Raw genomic sequence first — 16,455 nt, 5'->3', positions numbered from 1 at the left:
TTGTTTATTTAGTGGCAGAAACAAGTTTCAATACAAAAAAGTAATATTGCGAAATATTATTACAATTTAAAATAACTATCTTCTATTGCAATTTATTTTAAAATGTAATTTATCCCTGTGATCAAAGCTGAATTTTCAGCAGCATTACTCCAGTCTTCAGTGTCACATTATAATGTGCTGATTTGCTACTCAAGAAACATTTATTTTTATTATCAGCATTGAAAACAGTTGTGCTGCATCATATTTTTGTGGATTTATTTGAAATAGCAATCTTTTATCACATTATACATGTCTTTACTGATCAATTTAATGCATCCTTTCTGAATAAAGTATTATTTTCTTTAAAAAAAGACCCCAAAATCCCCACTATATCCACCAGTCACCCAGCTCTAGATATCAGTCTAGATATCATTCAGCCACTAATTGATTGTGTGTACCATATGCAAACATGCATGTTAATGCTTGCATGCGCACTGCAACAACTATACAGTAAACCCCGGCTGACAACAAGGTGAATGAACTGTGGCAAATATTGACCAGCGAGTGACATTTGGACAATGGAAATGCATTCCCCAGGTATCAGTCTAAATCCATCTGCAAGCGCACAAACACACAACAGACAGCGATTGTGCATATGCCTCATCTATGTATATGTGGACCATACTTTAAAAGCTCTTCCCTAAAACATTCCCACAGAAAGGTCATTATATCTAGTTTCAGATAGGAAGATCATAGTACCTCCATTACATAACATGGTGAAAAGCTTTTGAATTGATGAGCCATGCATCACAGTTTCCTCTCAAATCATGAAAGACACGCTACAGCATGTGATAATCATCAAACATGCTGATAAAACAACTTGTATATGGCCTATAAGTGACTCACCACTGACAAATGCACATAGATTTTCTGTAAACACACACAAACATTCCTGTAACTCAACCTCAAGTCACTTCCTCAGCTGAACCTGATACATCCACACACACCAACACTGTATGCACACACTGGTGCATTTGTTTTCAAATAACTGACCATGTCTCGGAGCTAAAATATGAGTGATAGTCTATCAAATTTGTGAAATATCAATCAAATGCACCCTGTCTCTGAAGCAGCTACTGTTTCGTCCAGTACCAGCAGTTATAATCGCATCAGATTGAACGTTATTAGCTCTGAAAACACAAGCCCGCATTTAAATGAAAATGACCAAGGATGCGATTAAGAAACAAGCGCCTATGTTTCCTGCATCGGGTATCGGAAGCATAAAAGATTCATAAGAGCAGCAGGTTTATGGGCTATAAATGCAGTAACGGATTTGTGGCTGGTACTGTAAGGTGCAACACTTTAAAACAGCTGAAACACAGACTGCAGATGGAGGGGGCTCGTGCATAACGGTGCACGATAACATGCAATTACACGCATAAATATGAGGCTGATATGTGTTTGATGGTGATGCAATGTGTGATTCTGGGGGAATATCCACTGGCAGTGCTGATTTCATCTTTACAGGCTGATAACTGCACCCTTCAAAGCTCATTTGGGTCAACTACTGCAATCATGCAACTTTATCCACTCACTGCAACAGTCTGATGATGATGATGGAGGAATTGCAAACACACGATACTCATTTAGCTGATGCTTTTATCTATGGTCACTTTTATCAACACTTTAAAAAATATTTTTCTACTTCAAAATTTGATGTTCAATTCAATGTTTTAACTGCTGTTTTACAAGCAATTTCTAAGTGAAAATTGTTTTAAAGTTCATTGAAGGACAGTTCATGATCCCACAACTTTTCAATTACCAGTTCAGATCTTTAACTACTCCAGAATGAACAATTACTTACTAATTAGTCATTTATCTGGCGCTTTTATCCAAAGCCACTTACTATAAAAAGCCACTTACTGCACACTTATTGAGAGATGAATCTTTGCTCAAGGGCACAATGATAGTTCAACGCTAATGGGGTTTGAACCAACAAACTTTCAGCTATTTAACCACTAACGTTACCTAAATATCCACACTGGCCAACGTATATTTGAACAACTAGAGCATCTAGATTGACTAAGTAAAAACAAGCATAAAGGCACAATAGAAACAATCTCCCATCTCACTTCACTCTAAAAATACACTGGGTTAAATACAACCTAGGTTGGGTTGAAAATGGACAAACCCAGCGGTTGGGTTAAATGTTTGCCCAACGTGCTGGGTAGTTTTATTTAACCCAACTATTGTTTAAAAATTACTGTATTGCTTGCTTAAAATGAACCCAAAGTATGTTGGAAATGTATTAATATGTTTAATAAATGAATATTTATTAATAAGTTTAATGAATAATAATTAAACAATAAACATTTATTAAATTGCTTTTGCACCTTGTGATTTTTTTTTTGTTGCCTCAAGTAATTATGCGTCTGATTTTTAATTTCCAACCTATTTGGCTTCATTTTAAGCCAGCTATATAGTCATTTTTAAACAATAGTTGGGTTAAATAAAACTTCCCAGCCCGTTGGGCTAACATTTAACCCAACCACTGGGATTAAAACAACCCAATCACTGGGTTTGTCCATTTTCAACCCAACTTGGATTGTTTTTAACCCAGCATTTATTAGAGTGTACCAGCAGGTTGAGTTAAATACAATAGGGTATGGGTAGTATGAAGGAATAAGAGTGCACTGATTTCTTAATTACTCATTAAGTTGATGCTTTCATCAAAATGCTGGGATAAACACAACCCAAGTTGGGTTGAAAATGGACAAACCGAGCGATTGGGTTGTTTTAACCCAGCGGTTGGTTTAAATGTTAGCCCAACGTGCTGGGTAATTTATTTAACCCAACTATTGTTTAAAAAATACTATATGGATGGCCTTAAATGAAGCCAAAATTAAAAAAATCAGACACATAATTATTAGAGGCAAAAATAATAATCAAAAGGTGAACATTTATTAATATGTAATTTAACAAATGGTTATTGTTTAATTAATAAATGTTCATTTCCAACCTATTTTAAGGCTTAATTAAGCATGCAATACAGTCATTTTTATACAATAGTTGAGTTAAATAAAACTACCCAGCACATTGGGCTAACATTTAACCCAACCACTGGATTAAAACAACCAAATCGCTGGATTTGTCTATTTTCAACCCAACTTGGGTTGTTTTTAACCCAGCATTTTATAGAGTGATCCAAAGGGACTAATTACTGGTTCAATCCCCTGGAGTAACCTGAGGTTAGATGTCTTATCCAAGCACACAATGATATCTGATCAACGCTTATGGTGCTTGAACCTACATCCTTTCAGTTTCAACCTGTCCAACCTTTATGTTAAACTATGCAAGTTAGTTCAGAGCGTTAACAGAAGAATATACTAAGGATTTGTCTATTCATAAAGGCTAAAAAAGTGCCTACACTCGTAATAAAGTGAGTTTTCGCAGAGATGCAACTGAAGAATCATTCAGCTTCCTCAAAGAACCTTTCAGTAAAAAGTTCTTAACAGAACCATTTTGTTTTCTTAGCTTGAAGAACCTTTTATGCAATGCAAATGTTCCACGGATGTTAAAGGTTCTTCCTGAAACCATCAATGTCAATTATTTTTACACTTATATAAAAATAAAGAACGTAAAAGGGGGGCGTTCAAAGAGAAGCAATAGAACCATTTGGGTTCCCAAAATAACCTTTCAGTGAAACGCTCTGAAGAACCATTTCTTTTCTTAGTGTAAAGAACAGCCATCTCTCTGATTTAAAGAATATTCATCCATTATAAAGAACCAATAAAGAAGAATTTTCTAGATGCTCAAACTCAAGGGCACAATGCACAAACCCTTCTGGTGTTTGAACAGTTTCCATGCAGCCAAACTAGTCCATGAGTGCAATATTTTGGGACACTTAGATTTACTAATCAGGTCCTAAGTTCATGGATTCGACAACATTCAATCCCACCACGAGTTAACCAAGTTAACGGAGCGCTAGACTGAGGAGCTGTCCATGCGTAAAGAGGTGCTGAACACTCACCCGCGCGTATTTGGACGAATAGGGGTCCTCGAAGAGCGCCCAGATCCGGGGTCGCCACACGCGCCACCATCCCACTTTCCTGCCGTCCTCCTGCAGGCAGAGCCGCTTCAGGTCTCCGTCCCCCACGAGCGCCGGGTCATCATCCGGCACGTCCGGCTCAGGCGTCTCGAAGCTGTCCAGCGCCTCCTCCGCGTCCCGGTGCTGCCGGTAGTTCATCCAGCAGCACGCCTCCACGTCGGTCTCGTCGATGCCCCAGAAGGCGAGCTCCTCCTCGAACAGCGGGCCGCACACGTCGTTGGGGCAGTGCAACTTGCCCGTCCGGTAATAGTTGAGGATGAACGAGAAGACGGACGGGTGCCGGTCGAAGAAGAACTCATCGGACTTCGGGTCGTAATCGAAGTTGCTGAAGGCGTCCGGCTCAGTGAGCCACGACAGACGCGTCCCGGGCAGCGTCTTCAGTGTGCTCCGGTACGTCTCGTGCCTCACGCCGCCGCAGTTGATGACGATTTTCTCGCTTTCCGACGGGCAAGTCATGTCGGCGCTGTAACATGCTTTGTTGGACGACTTGTTCCCACCCTTGCGCCCTTTGAATGAGGAGACACACACCGAACTGAGCATAGGGGAGGGAGAGGAGGAGAAAAAACGGAGAGGGGAGGAGAGAGGAGCGGTCTGCGGGGGGACAGGAGGGAGGGGGAGAGAAAGAGGGAAGATGTTTAGTAAAGGTACATATGGAGGGGATCTTGCACATCATACGGGGGTCCCGCTATTGATATGCCAAAAATACTGCAGTGACATGAAGGTTGCCATGTGACCTTGTGTGTTTTTGGCCAGAGTTGCTTCATGTGTGACGCATGACTTTATGACATCAACATCAAGATTAAAGAATGCATGCATGTCATAAACTCTTAAAAAATAAAGGTTCCAGAAGGTTGTTTATTTCACATTTTGGATCCTTTCAGTGAAGGAAAATCACGTTTTCTAACTGGTAGGAACATTTTAATAATCTAAAGACATTATTAGGATAATTTTGGTAATCTTTTTCCACTATTAAGAACCTTTTGTGCAATGGAAAGCTCCATGGTTGTTCATGGTACAATAGATGTCAGTAAAAAAAACTTTATTTTTAAGAGTGTAGGTCATGCACAGTAACTGATCATCATTTGAAATCACCTTTTTCATTCAAATATTACAATTTTATGCACTCTCTGAATTAATAAGAAGCATACTGCTTATAAAATAACAATGTTAAAAAGAGTTTTAGAGTTTTGCATCTCACACTGCAGGACTTCCCAAGAGTATTTCATGTCAACTACTCCAATACACACTTATATGACACTAAAAAAGACCAAAACACATCAAATATCACTATTCGGTGCTATAAAAAGGGTTTCGATGCCGTCGTGTAACACACAGGACACATTAAACAACAAGATCATAAGAACAATTGTCCCTTTGCACAAGTTATCCACATTGAGCTCTAGATGATGATTTTATCCAATGCAACTCGCAAATGACAATAAAGCAAGCAGAAGCAATTAATATAAGAGAGAAAACAATAAGTAGAGACACTAGACCACAGAATAGAAGTTATGAGCATTATATAACAGGCAATCAAACAATTCATTATTATTTAGTCTCTCTCAGTACTTCAGTGAGCATGATAACTACTGCAAAAGGTCATTTTTAGTAGTCATTAATGCATGAAACTGAAGGAATGTTTCATATATAACCGAATGTAATCTAATGCATGTCGACTGTCTGTCAGGTGTATTGTTGTCAAACATCTTTTGGTCCCATAACTCTCAAAGCAAAGCCACTGCAAGATGCAACTGAGGGCGAGAGACTATTGCGACTGATTAGAATTCTGTCTGTCTCTCTTTCCCTCCGTCTCTCTATCTCTTTAAATGAAGCAGCTAATAAGTCAAGAGCTTCACTGCAGCTTCATTGCATAGAGGGAATGAGAGAGAAAGAGAGACAGAGAGATAGAAAGGTGCTCATTATGCACACACAGCAGTACAGCACTGTAGCCGAGCGTCACCGAGCAGGAGGGGGTGGGAGCGAGAGAGAGAGAGAGAGAGAGAGAGAGAGCGAGAGAGAGAGGTTTGGAGAGAACACTGCCGTTTTGCTGCAGTAAAATCCTGACTTTGTGCATCTCCCTCTTCTTTTCCTCTCTTCCGTCTATTATTGTAGTAAAGAACTCTGGTTCTGATTTACTTGCTTTTAAAGTATTCTTTCCATTTTTCTCTCCTTCTGTTCCTATCCCGTCTCTGTTTGCCCCCTCACCTTACCTCCCCATCCCATCCCATCCCATCCCATCCCTCGCTTTCCAATTCCGCATTAAGGAATCACAATTCACTGAGAACGACTCTGGAGTCCAGCTTCACTTACTTTTCTCTTTTCTACTACATCACTCCTTCTTTCAGCTGATTCCCTCTTCATTTCATTTCACAAGCACTTTCTCCTTCTTCCATTAGTCTTTCTGCCTCCTTCTATCTTTTTTTCTTCCATTTTATCAATTTAATCACACTTTTTGGCAGCTAGAGACTCAACTCTCATCATTTTCTCAGTCACTTTCCTTTCTGTTTATTCTATTTCTTTTCTAGGCAGTCTGGTGAAAGTTAGTCAACTCTTGCAGAACTGCATTTAAACGAGTGAGCTAGAAAAGAAAGTCAAGAAAGGATGGAAATATTAAAGGTAAGACTTTATTTACTTCTGATAGCGGCTGTATGCGAAGTCTGCAATGAAAAACTGCACTGTAAAAAAATTTGTTATCACAACATTTTTTTCTTTTGTCAAATCAACTTAGATAATTAATGTGGTTCAGATAGCATAATATTTTGAGTTTCTGTAGATTAAACCAATCACCTTCATTGTATTAACTCAAATTTTTAATTTGAATGAACTCAAAATTTTAAAGGCAACCAGGTAACTTACTTTTTTTTAAGTTAAACCAACAATTCTTTTTTTACAGTGTGTGTTGTGGTAAGTTTATAATGCTTAATATACTCATAGAAGTAAGTGCATTAAGTTTTTAAACTTTAAATACACTGATTATTGGCATACCTTTTACAGGAAAATACTATTTCATTTTTTTCTACTTCAAAATGTTGCATTTAATTCAGTGTGTTACTTGCTGTTTCTTATTATTTGTGAAATTTACTAGCAATTTCTGGATGTTTAAGTGTTTAACCCCTGACTAGTTTTTACAGTGACTTTTTGGCACCCAATAGAGAGTCAGGAGTTAAAATGCTCTACTTGGGATAGGAGGAACTTTAGGAGGAATAAAACTGTGGCAGTTTGTATATCATATTGATTTTGTTGTATAGCCACAGAGCTTTCAGATTAATGCATGTAAAGCACTATAGAAACATTGAGTTCAAAGCTGTTCAGGTGCGTAAATGTGACTCAGAGAGCATGTTAATGGAATAATGCGATACTTAAATGAACCCACAGGAGGGATTATGAAAGAAAACAATTAAAAAAGTGAGATAAGTGAAGGCACAGATGGAGGAAAAGTGAGAAAAGCTGGCATAGAGGTCGAGGGGAAAGAAAAACAGAAGAATAAAATAATTGCAGACTCAGAAGTTTGAACAGGGCTGATATCAGCACCTCGGACAGCGGCGGCACTGCGGTGCTCACATGAGAGAGGGCTATGAAAACTTGACAAACAATAAGAAAAAATTATGTGGAATGAGTTAAGGCTAGAGAAAATATAAGGAGCAGGCACAGTAAGGTACTTTTAAACTATGCATTCACTAAAAAAATCTGACTATTTATTAGAATCAGTTAAGATTTGGTAGTTTTAGTTAATAATATATTAGGAAAAATATTAAGAAATATTAATGACATGATGAGGAATACACATGTGCATGACTAAATGTAAAAAAATATGCAAAAGTTTTAAATAACTAAAAACATAATCCCTGCAGAATTGCTGAAGAACTGAGAGGGTTAATATTTTACCGTGTGTGTGTGTGTGTGTGTGTGTGTGTGTGTGTGTGTGTGTGTGTGTGTGTGTGTGTGTGTGTGTGTGTGTGTGTAAAGCAGGCACCAGAACTGAGCTCAGCACCAGTGGTGACGTTTTATTTCGTTTATTTATTTATTTATATTTTTTTGTAAGGGGGAGGGGGGGGGTCACAAAGAGAAGGTGAGAAAAACAAGTAGATAAAAGAGAAGTAGGCAAGAAAAAAAAAAAGAGTGTTTAGAGATCATGTGAGTGGCGTGAGAAATCCTGAAACACAGTGTGAGGGAGACAAGATATAATTACCCAGCGCATTCCCTCTCCTGTATGTGTGTGTGTGTTTGTGTGTGTATGCATGTGTCACATAGAACCTGCGCAAAATAAGACAACACGGCGAGAAGTAAAAATTCTGTTAGCATTGAAGAGGAAATGGAAGCTGAAGGAGAGATGGAGAGGGTGAGCAGTGGAGGACTGCAGTGACGCTAATATACATTAGCAGTAACACTGCAGCAAGAGGGGGAGGGAGAGCAGAACAGATCAGGAGAGACCAGAGAGAGGGGGGAGGGGACGAGAGAGAGAGAGAGAATTTAAAAGACTGGAGAGAGTGAGAGACTTACGTTCCTGTACTTGGCAAAAAAATGGAAAGCCTGCTCATGAAAGAGAGTGAGAGATGGGAAGGGGGGGCTGGAAAAAAAGGAACACAAGCAAATGAAAAGGACAACGCAGGAGATGAGAAGATGAAATAAAGCCAATCGATGTCATGCGTTCCACTAGTAAGAGTAGTTCCTGTAAAAACCTGACAACTTAAAGGTGAATTTGATGTTAAAATGTCCTTTTATCCTGCCTAATATGCAAAGACAACTATTAGTAAAAAACCACTGTGAAACTATGCTGCTTTTAAAACACTGCTCTGTTTATTTGAACATCACAACCAGCACTACACAGCAACACTGAATCAACCAATGGAGTGAGTTTGAGGCGGAGTTATCTGTTTCTGACCAATGGCAGACAGGGGCGTGTCATGGGCTGTTTGGAATAGAACACCATGCAGTGTACTGACTGAAACAGTCGTATGCATATATGTGCATTAATCATAATAATCAGAATAAATGTTTCATCATACAGTTAATTAGCATAACTGTAAGCTGTTTACTGTTGCCAAGCAATGTAGCAACTTTCTGCATTATTGTCACTGTCAGGTATGAGTTTTGTTAGGGGCGTGTTTTAAAAGAGTTTCAAACATCCAATCAGAATGTTGAGTCAGAACTATCCAATTTAGAAGAGAAGATTAAAAAATGAACTTGAGAAATGAAGATAGCCATTAAAAATCATAAAAAAATAAAAAAATAGTACCCTGCAGTCATCATTTACTTTGCTTCATGTTGAAGTCCAAACCTGTATGACTAGAAGATATTTTGAAGAATGTTGACAAACAAACAGTTTTGGTTCCCATTGACTTACATTGTATTTTTGTTCATGCAATAGAAGTCAATGGGAAACAAAACTGTTTGGTTACCAGCATATTTTAAAAGGATAGCTCACCCAAACATTCTGTCATTAAAGGATTAGTTCACTTTCAAATTAAAATTTCCTGATAATTTACCTCACCCCCATGTCATTCAAGATGTCCATGTCCTTCTTTCTTCAGTCGAAAAGAAATTAAGTTTTTTGATGAAAACATTCCAGGATTTTTCTCCATATAGTGGACTTCAGTGGCCTCCAAACGGTTGAAAGTCAAAATTACAGTTTCAGTGCAGCTTCAAAGCATTCTACACGATCCCAGACGAGGAATAAGGGTCTTATCTAGAGAAACCATCACTCATTTTCTAAAAAAAATTAAAATTATATACGTTTTAACCATAAATACTCATCTTGAACTAGCTCTCTTCTTCTTCTCTATTAGAATTGCGGCAGTGTAGATGCTGCTAAGTGTATTACTGCCCCCCAGAGGTCAAAGTTTGAACTAATTGTTATATACTTGCACTAACATATTGTATATGACAATTTAGTTCAAACTTTGACCTGTGGGGGGCAGTAATACACATAGCAGTGTCTACACTGCCGGAATTCTAATAGAGAAGAAGAAGAGAGCTAGTTCAAGATGAGCATTTATGATTAAAACGTATATAATTTGAATTTTTTTTTTAGAAAATGAGTGATGGTTTCTCTAGATATTCCTCGTCTGGGATCGTGTAGAATGCTTTGAAGCTGCACTGAAACTGTAATTTTGACCTTCAACCATTTGGAGGCCAGTGAAGTCCACTATATGGAGAGAAATCCTGAAATGTTTTCCTCAAAAACCTTCATTTCTTTTCAACTGAAGAAAGAAGGACATGAACATCTTGGATGACATGGGGGTGAGTAAATCAGGAAATTTTAATTTGAAAGTGAACTAATCCTTTAATTACTGACCCTCATGTCGTTCCAAACCTGTAAGACTTTTGTTCATCTTGGGAACACAAATTAAGATATTTTTGATAAAATCTGAGAGCTTTCTATCCCTTCATTGACAGTCTACGCAACTACCACTTTCAAGCCTCAGAAAGGTAGTAAAGACATTATTATAAGTCCTCCATGTGACTCCAGTGGTTTAACCTCAGTTTTATGAAGCGACACGAGTGATTTTTTTTGTATGTAAAAAAACTATTTACCACCTTATTTACAAAATATTAATCTCCAATACACGTGCATGAGAGCACCATACACATCAGAGATTAATATTTTGTAAATAAAGTGGTAAATTATGTTTTTTTTTTTTTTTTTTGCGCAGACAAATCTGGGGCTTGAAAGTGGTAGTTGCGTAGACTGTCATTGAAGGGATAGAAAGCTCTCAGATTTTATCAAAAAGATCTTAATTTGTGTTCCCAAGATGAACTAAAGTCTTGCAGATTTGGAATGACACAAGGGTGAGTAATTAATGACAGAATTTTCATTTTTGGTAAACTAACCCTTTAAGTTCACAGATGAAAGTAAGTCATACAAGTAGTTTACAACATGAGGGTTAGTAAATGATGACCATTTTAAAGCAGCTGGTTTGAGTTGGTCTCCCTAGCCTGACCAGCTGAAAAGTGGCCAAAACCTCTCTAAAACCAGCCTGACCAGACTGGGAGACCAGCAAAACAATTCATGTTTTCTTTTTCAACAGGACAGGGTACAGAAAGGACAAAATGCAAAGAAAGAATGAGCATACAGCAAGAACACAAGATAATATAGCCTACTTTAGTCAGGTCAGATGCCATATTGAATTTACAACGGCAAGCACTGTATAAAGGTCCTAGATTACGTAATTTTCACCACTTTCAAAACTGTCAAAAATGAAATATGGCATTACCCTAATTAAGGTCTATAATGTAAAGGACAGAGAGTGAAAGAGAATTTAAGTTACAATAGGCATGATATGTATTCCAAAACTCTCCTAATCTTACAGCTCCCCATTAAAGGCTGGCAGACCCTCACATGTTCCCGTCTGGTGCAGTGGAGCCCCATCAGGACATGAAGGGAACTGCAGCAATGCAGAGTTCTGCAGTCGCCTCCCCTTTGCAGTGACACCACACACACTGTCCTGTTCACCACACGTCCCCCTCTCTCTCCCTCTCTCTCCTCCCTGATCTGATCTTTGCGCCAACAATTTCAACCATTCTATCGAGACATTCATCAGAAACGCACGCCGTCCCACATCTCCCTCGCTCCCTCCTTCAAAGGTCAAAACATTAGATCCACTGATGCAGAAAGAAATATGGGCAGACAGAGAGAGAGAGCGCGCGCGTTAAAAGGATCTTTTCCCTGCCTGCAAGCAGTCGTGCACGCACGGGGTTTTTATTAATACAAAAACACCTCAGCAATAAAATCCTCTGATAGACAGAATCATCACGTGATGCACTGGTGCTGTGTCTATTTCTGCAGCTGTGAACTCGTCTCTCAAGCAGCAGACTCTGTGATTGTGTGTGTGTGTGTGTGTGTGTGTGTGTGTGTGTGTGTGCACGCGCGCGAGTCAAAGCGTCTCACATTTTCATTCAGCGGCGTGCTACAAACTGCAGTGGAGGGCAGACACCATATTGTCTGCTTTTGCTGCTGTGTAGAAAAGCGTTTCCTTCCTTAAGGGCAAACTATCATTCTGAGCTACCTGTGAGCACAAACAGCAGCCTATTATCCTCCAAACAAAAGACCGCGCAACTGCGCCATTGGCTGCCAGCGGAGATCCTTCCTCTTTCTGGAAACGTGTTCTGCACACTAACCTGTGTATGAGATATTAGAGATACTGGACTGGAAGTGATGCTTTTTTCAAAAGGTTCTATTTAGAATTTTAAAGGGTTCTGTCAGGCACATTTATGGAATTTTCAAAACATTTTATAGATTTTTATTTTATTTAAAATTTTAGGAATTAAGCAGCTCGTAAACATACTTTATGACTAGAAATATTAGTAAGATATAAACTTTATATGCATTCTACATTAAAAGTAAACTTACTTTTAATAATCTAACTACACTTTGGCAATCATAAAAATTTTGTGTGGTTGAGAGAGGAGGAATAATAATCAAGAAATAGAAAAATATAAATAACTATCAATGCAAACTCATACCTTTGGCCGTCAGTGGCAAACAGAAGCTGTGTATAAACCAGAAATCTCAGCCTGCAGAACCAGAGACTGAAATGTAAGGGATTATGAGAAATATGAATTGAGTAAGAGGTCAAAGTTGCTAAATGAGGGACGTGTATCGTCTTACAGCAGTGTAACCCTTTCCTCACCTCTGTGTCTGAGAGCTCTGCTCTTTCTCAAGTTTAACAGCAATTACAGCAAAGTGTCTGAAGAGAGAGAGAGAGAGAGAGAGAGAGAGAGAGAGAATCTATTAGCAGTTCTAGCAGAGATGGGGCACAGTGACATCATGTAAATGTCAACAGACCCGTCAGAACTTCACAAGGACTGCCTTGACCGAAATACAGCCGGTTAACTCAGCAGTATAATAGGTTATGGGACAAGGCTCTTTAAATACTGCAAATATGCAACAATTAAACTGAAAGGATTGAAACCAACTTTTGAAATGTTACAGTTTTAATAACTGATATATCTCTATAACAAATATAGCAGGTTTAACAATCATCATACTCACTAAAGAACAATAAGAAATATGACCCTGACACTTCATTTCAGCCACTGCCATACATAACTTTCACACTGTCCACGGAACAATCAACCTTAAAATCAGGATAATAGCAGACAATACTTACCAATGAGAACAACAGAGATACACCTAAAGTAGTCTAGAGTTCTGATATGTTGAAAGTTGTGCAGAAAACAACATTATATAACCGCAGGGAAAAAAGAGAGGGGAAATGAAACAATAGATTTGTACTAATATAAGACTGTAAAACAGGACCTGAAAGCAGTGGGGAAAGCCCTGAAGTGAAAGTTTAGGGTTAGTAAGATTTTTTTTTTTAATGAAATCAATCATTTTATTCGGCAAGGATGCATTCAATTGATCAAAATAGACAGTAAAGACAAAATATTTCTATTTCAAGTAAATTCTGTTTTTTTCTATTCATCACAGAATTCTGAAAAAAAATAAAAAAATAAAAAATGTATCATGGTTTCCACCAAAATATTAAGCAGAACAACTGTTTTTAACATTGATAATAATCAGAAAAGTCATTATGATTTCTGAAGGATCATGTGACACTGAAGACTGGAGTAATGTTTTTACTGAGTTTTTACTGTATTTTGATCAAATAAATGCAGTCTCTGTGAGCAGAAGAGACTTGTTTCAAAAGCATTAAAAAATCTTACAGGCCATTATATCAGTTCAATCTCACTTATGATTGTCCAAACAGACTAAAACAAAGTCTACACTGTGAAAATTAATTTTTAGGTTTAACAGCAATTACAGCAAAGTGTCTGAAGAGAGAGAATCTCAAAAAAATGATTCTAGCTGCCAACACAAATCTTTAGTTTTTTACTTAATTGGCATTTGCACTCAATTGTATCATGTTAAATGAAATTAAATTTGCAAAATGTTAGGTTAACCTAAACCATTTGTGTTAGGACTACACAAATCATTTATGTTGCATTTATTGAAACTGGGCAGTGGATTTCTAGTTCCCAGCATGCTTTGCGTAGGGATAGATCGGGACAGTAAATGTTTAAATTAAGTGCTGTTTAATGTGTTTTTTAGGAAAGGGAAATACCTTTTAAAGTTTGATGTTCAGTTATATTTGACATTTAAAAGAGTTTATGTTATGTCGATTTTTATGAGGTTACCATTATGCTGAAGTGTAGACCTTGTGGTTAAGCTATGGGTGGCTACATGAAATAAATCTAAGTTGTTCTCAACAAGCTTTAACTGTGCTAAAGTCAGTGATGAGAAGTTCTTTACCTGATCATTACTTGCATGCTACAAATGTTTCACAGAAAACTTGAGCAACTCTGCACAAGGGCACCAGTCTGAATTGCAATAGCACTGGTTGGATCAACAAGAGTGAATTATGTTCAGGAAACATTCACAGATTACGTCAAATGAAACTGGTGTGAACTCATTCAATTAGGATGAATTTTACTCATCAGTACAATTAACCTAGCTTAAGTTTAAATAAATCATTTCAAATGTGTGGAAATAGGTGTCATAATTGAATTAAGTTAGACCAACATGTTATTTTTTTGAGTGAGAGATGGGGCACAGTGACATCATGTAAATGTCAACAGACCCGTCAGAACTTCACAAGGACTGCCTTGACCGAAATACAGCCGGTTAACTCAGCAGTATAATAGGTTTTTTGCAAATATGCAAAAATTAAACTGAAGGGACACAATGTTCTACAGTTCTGATATGTTGAAATTTGTGCAGAAAATAACATTATATAACTGCAGGAAAAAACAGAGAGGAAATGAAACAAGAGTTTTGTGCTGATATTAGACTATAGAACAGGACATGAGAAAAGCACTGAACTGAAAGTTTAGAGTCAGTAAGATTTTTTTTAAAGAAAATAATCATTTTATTCAGCAAGGATGCATTAAATTGATCAAAATATTTCTATTTCAAGTAAACTTTCTATTCATCACAGAATTCTGTGTATCACGGTTTCCACCAAAATTTGAAGCAACACAGCTGTTTTCAACATTGATAATAATAAATTTGTCTTGTGTATCAAATCAGCATATTAGAATGATTTCTGAAGGATCATGTGACACTGAAGACTGCTGAAAATTCAGCTTTGATCACAGGAATAAATTACATTTTAATATATATTCAAATAGAAAATGGCTATTTTAAATTGTAATAATATTTCACAATATTGCTATTTTTACTGTATTTTTGATCAAATAAATGCAGCCTCAGTGAGCAAAAGACACATTTAAAAAATCTTACATACCATTTTATCAGTTCAATCTCACTTATTGTCCACACTAAAACATAAAAGCCTACACTGTAAAAAAAAATAATTTTCATGATTTGTTATAAATTTTTTTCTTCTGTCAAATTAACTTAAATAATGTGGTTCAGATAACTAAATATTTTGAGTTTCTTTTGATTAAATCAATCTCTCATTGTATTACCTCAATTTTTTTAATTTCAATGAACTCAACATTTTATTATACACTCTAAAAAAATGCTGGGTTAAAAACAACCCAAGTTGGGTTAAAAAAAAATGGACAAACCCAGCGATTGGGTTAAATGTTTGCCCAACCTGCTGGGTAGTTTTATTTAAACCAACTATTATTTAAAAATTGCTATATGGCTAGTTTAAAATGAACCCCAAATAGTTGGGAAATTAAAAACAAGATGCAATTAGAGGCAACAATAATAGACAAAAGGTGAATGTTTATTAATAAGCTTTAATATTTTATTAATATAAATTTAATAGTTTAATAGTTTATTAATATAAATTTATTAATAAGCAATTTAATAAATGTTTATTGTTTAATAATTATTCATCGAACATTCATAAATGTTCATTTCCAACATACTTTGGGTTAATTTTAATTAAGCAATAGCCTACAGTAATTTTTAAACAATAGTTAGAGTTAAATAAAAACTACCCAGCAAGTTGGGCAAACATTTAACCCAACTGCTGGGTTTGTCCATCTTCAACCCAACTTGGGTTGTTTTTAACCCAGCATTTTTTAGAGTGTAATATTGAAACATTTAAACTACATCAATCACAACTAATTTTAATTCAATCAAGTGTAATTCTAAAACTGTATATCATAAAACAAGAACAGCAATTTTAACTGTACACTCTAAAAAATGCTGGGTTGTTTCAAACCAAGTTTGGGTCAAATATGGACAAACCCAACCATTGGGTTAAATTTTTAAATGCATTTTTTAACCCAACGGTTGGGTTTGTCCATATTTGACCCAAATCTGGGTTGAAACAACCCAGAATTTTTTAGGGTTTATTGATAAAAATGCAGATGTTCCATTTACTCAATGTATGATTTTATTTAAGAGCAAATGCTCTAACTTGGAGGAATAAGGATATTTAAATCAACAA

At 36.8% G+C, this 16,455-nt stretch overlaps 1 protein-coding gene across 10 annotated transcripts in view; it reads right to left on the bottom strand.

The window, feature by feature from the left end:
* The window catches only part of kcnc3b (potassium voltage-gated channel, Shaw-related subfamily, member 3b), a 79,231-nt gene that overhangs the window by 61,444 nt on the left and 1,332 nt on the right, over positions 1–16,455 (bottom strand). For 3 of the 10 annotated variants that reach the window (XM_067377756.1, XM_067377755.1, XM_067377748.1), the window contains exons 1-4: positions 13,198–13,232; positions 12,718–12,774; positions 12,551–12,616; positions 4,010–4,678 (exon numbers count right to left, since the gene is read on the bottom strand). In XM_067377756.1, coding sequence (XP_067233857.1) covers positions 4,010–4,627 — 618 coding nt within the window. In that variant the 5' untranslated portion in view covers positions 4,628–4,678; positions 12,551–12,616; positions 12,718–12,774; positions 13,198–13,232. Of the gene's footprint in view, positions 1–4,009; positions 4,679–12,550; positions 12,617–12,717; positions 12,775–13,079; positions 13,168–13,197; positions 13,233–16,455 lie in introns of those variants that run through there. The other 7 variants (XM_067377757.1, XM_067377754.1, XM_067377750.1 and 4 more) reach the window with 6 other exon arrangements.

This window comes from Chanodichthys erythropterus, chromosome 23 (assembly GCF_024489055.1).
Source record: "Chanodichthys erythropterus isolate Z2021 chromosome 23, ASM2448905v1, whole genome shotgun sequence".
NCBI lineage: Eukaryota > Metazoa > Chordata > Actinopteri > Cypriniformes > Xenocyprididae > Chanodichthys > Chanodichthys erythropterus.
The sequence above is the reverse complement of the archived record's forward strand: the minus strand, read 5'-3'. Positions and strand labels throughout refer to the sequence as shown.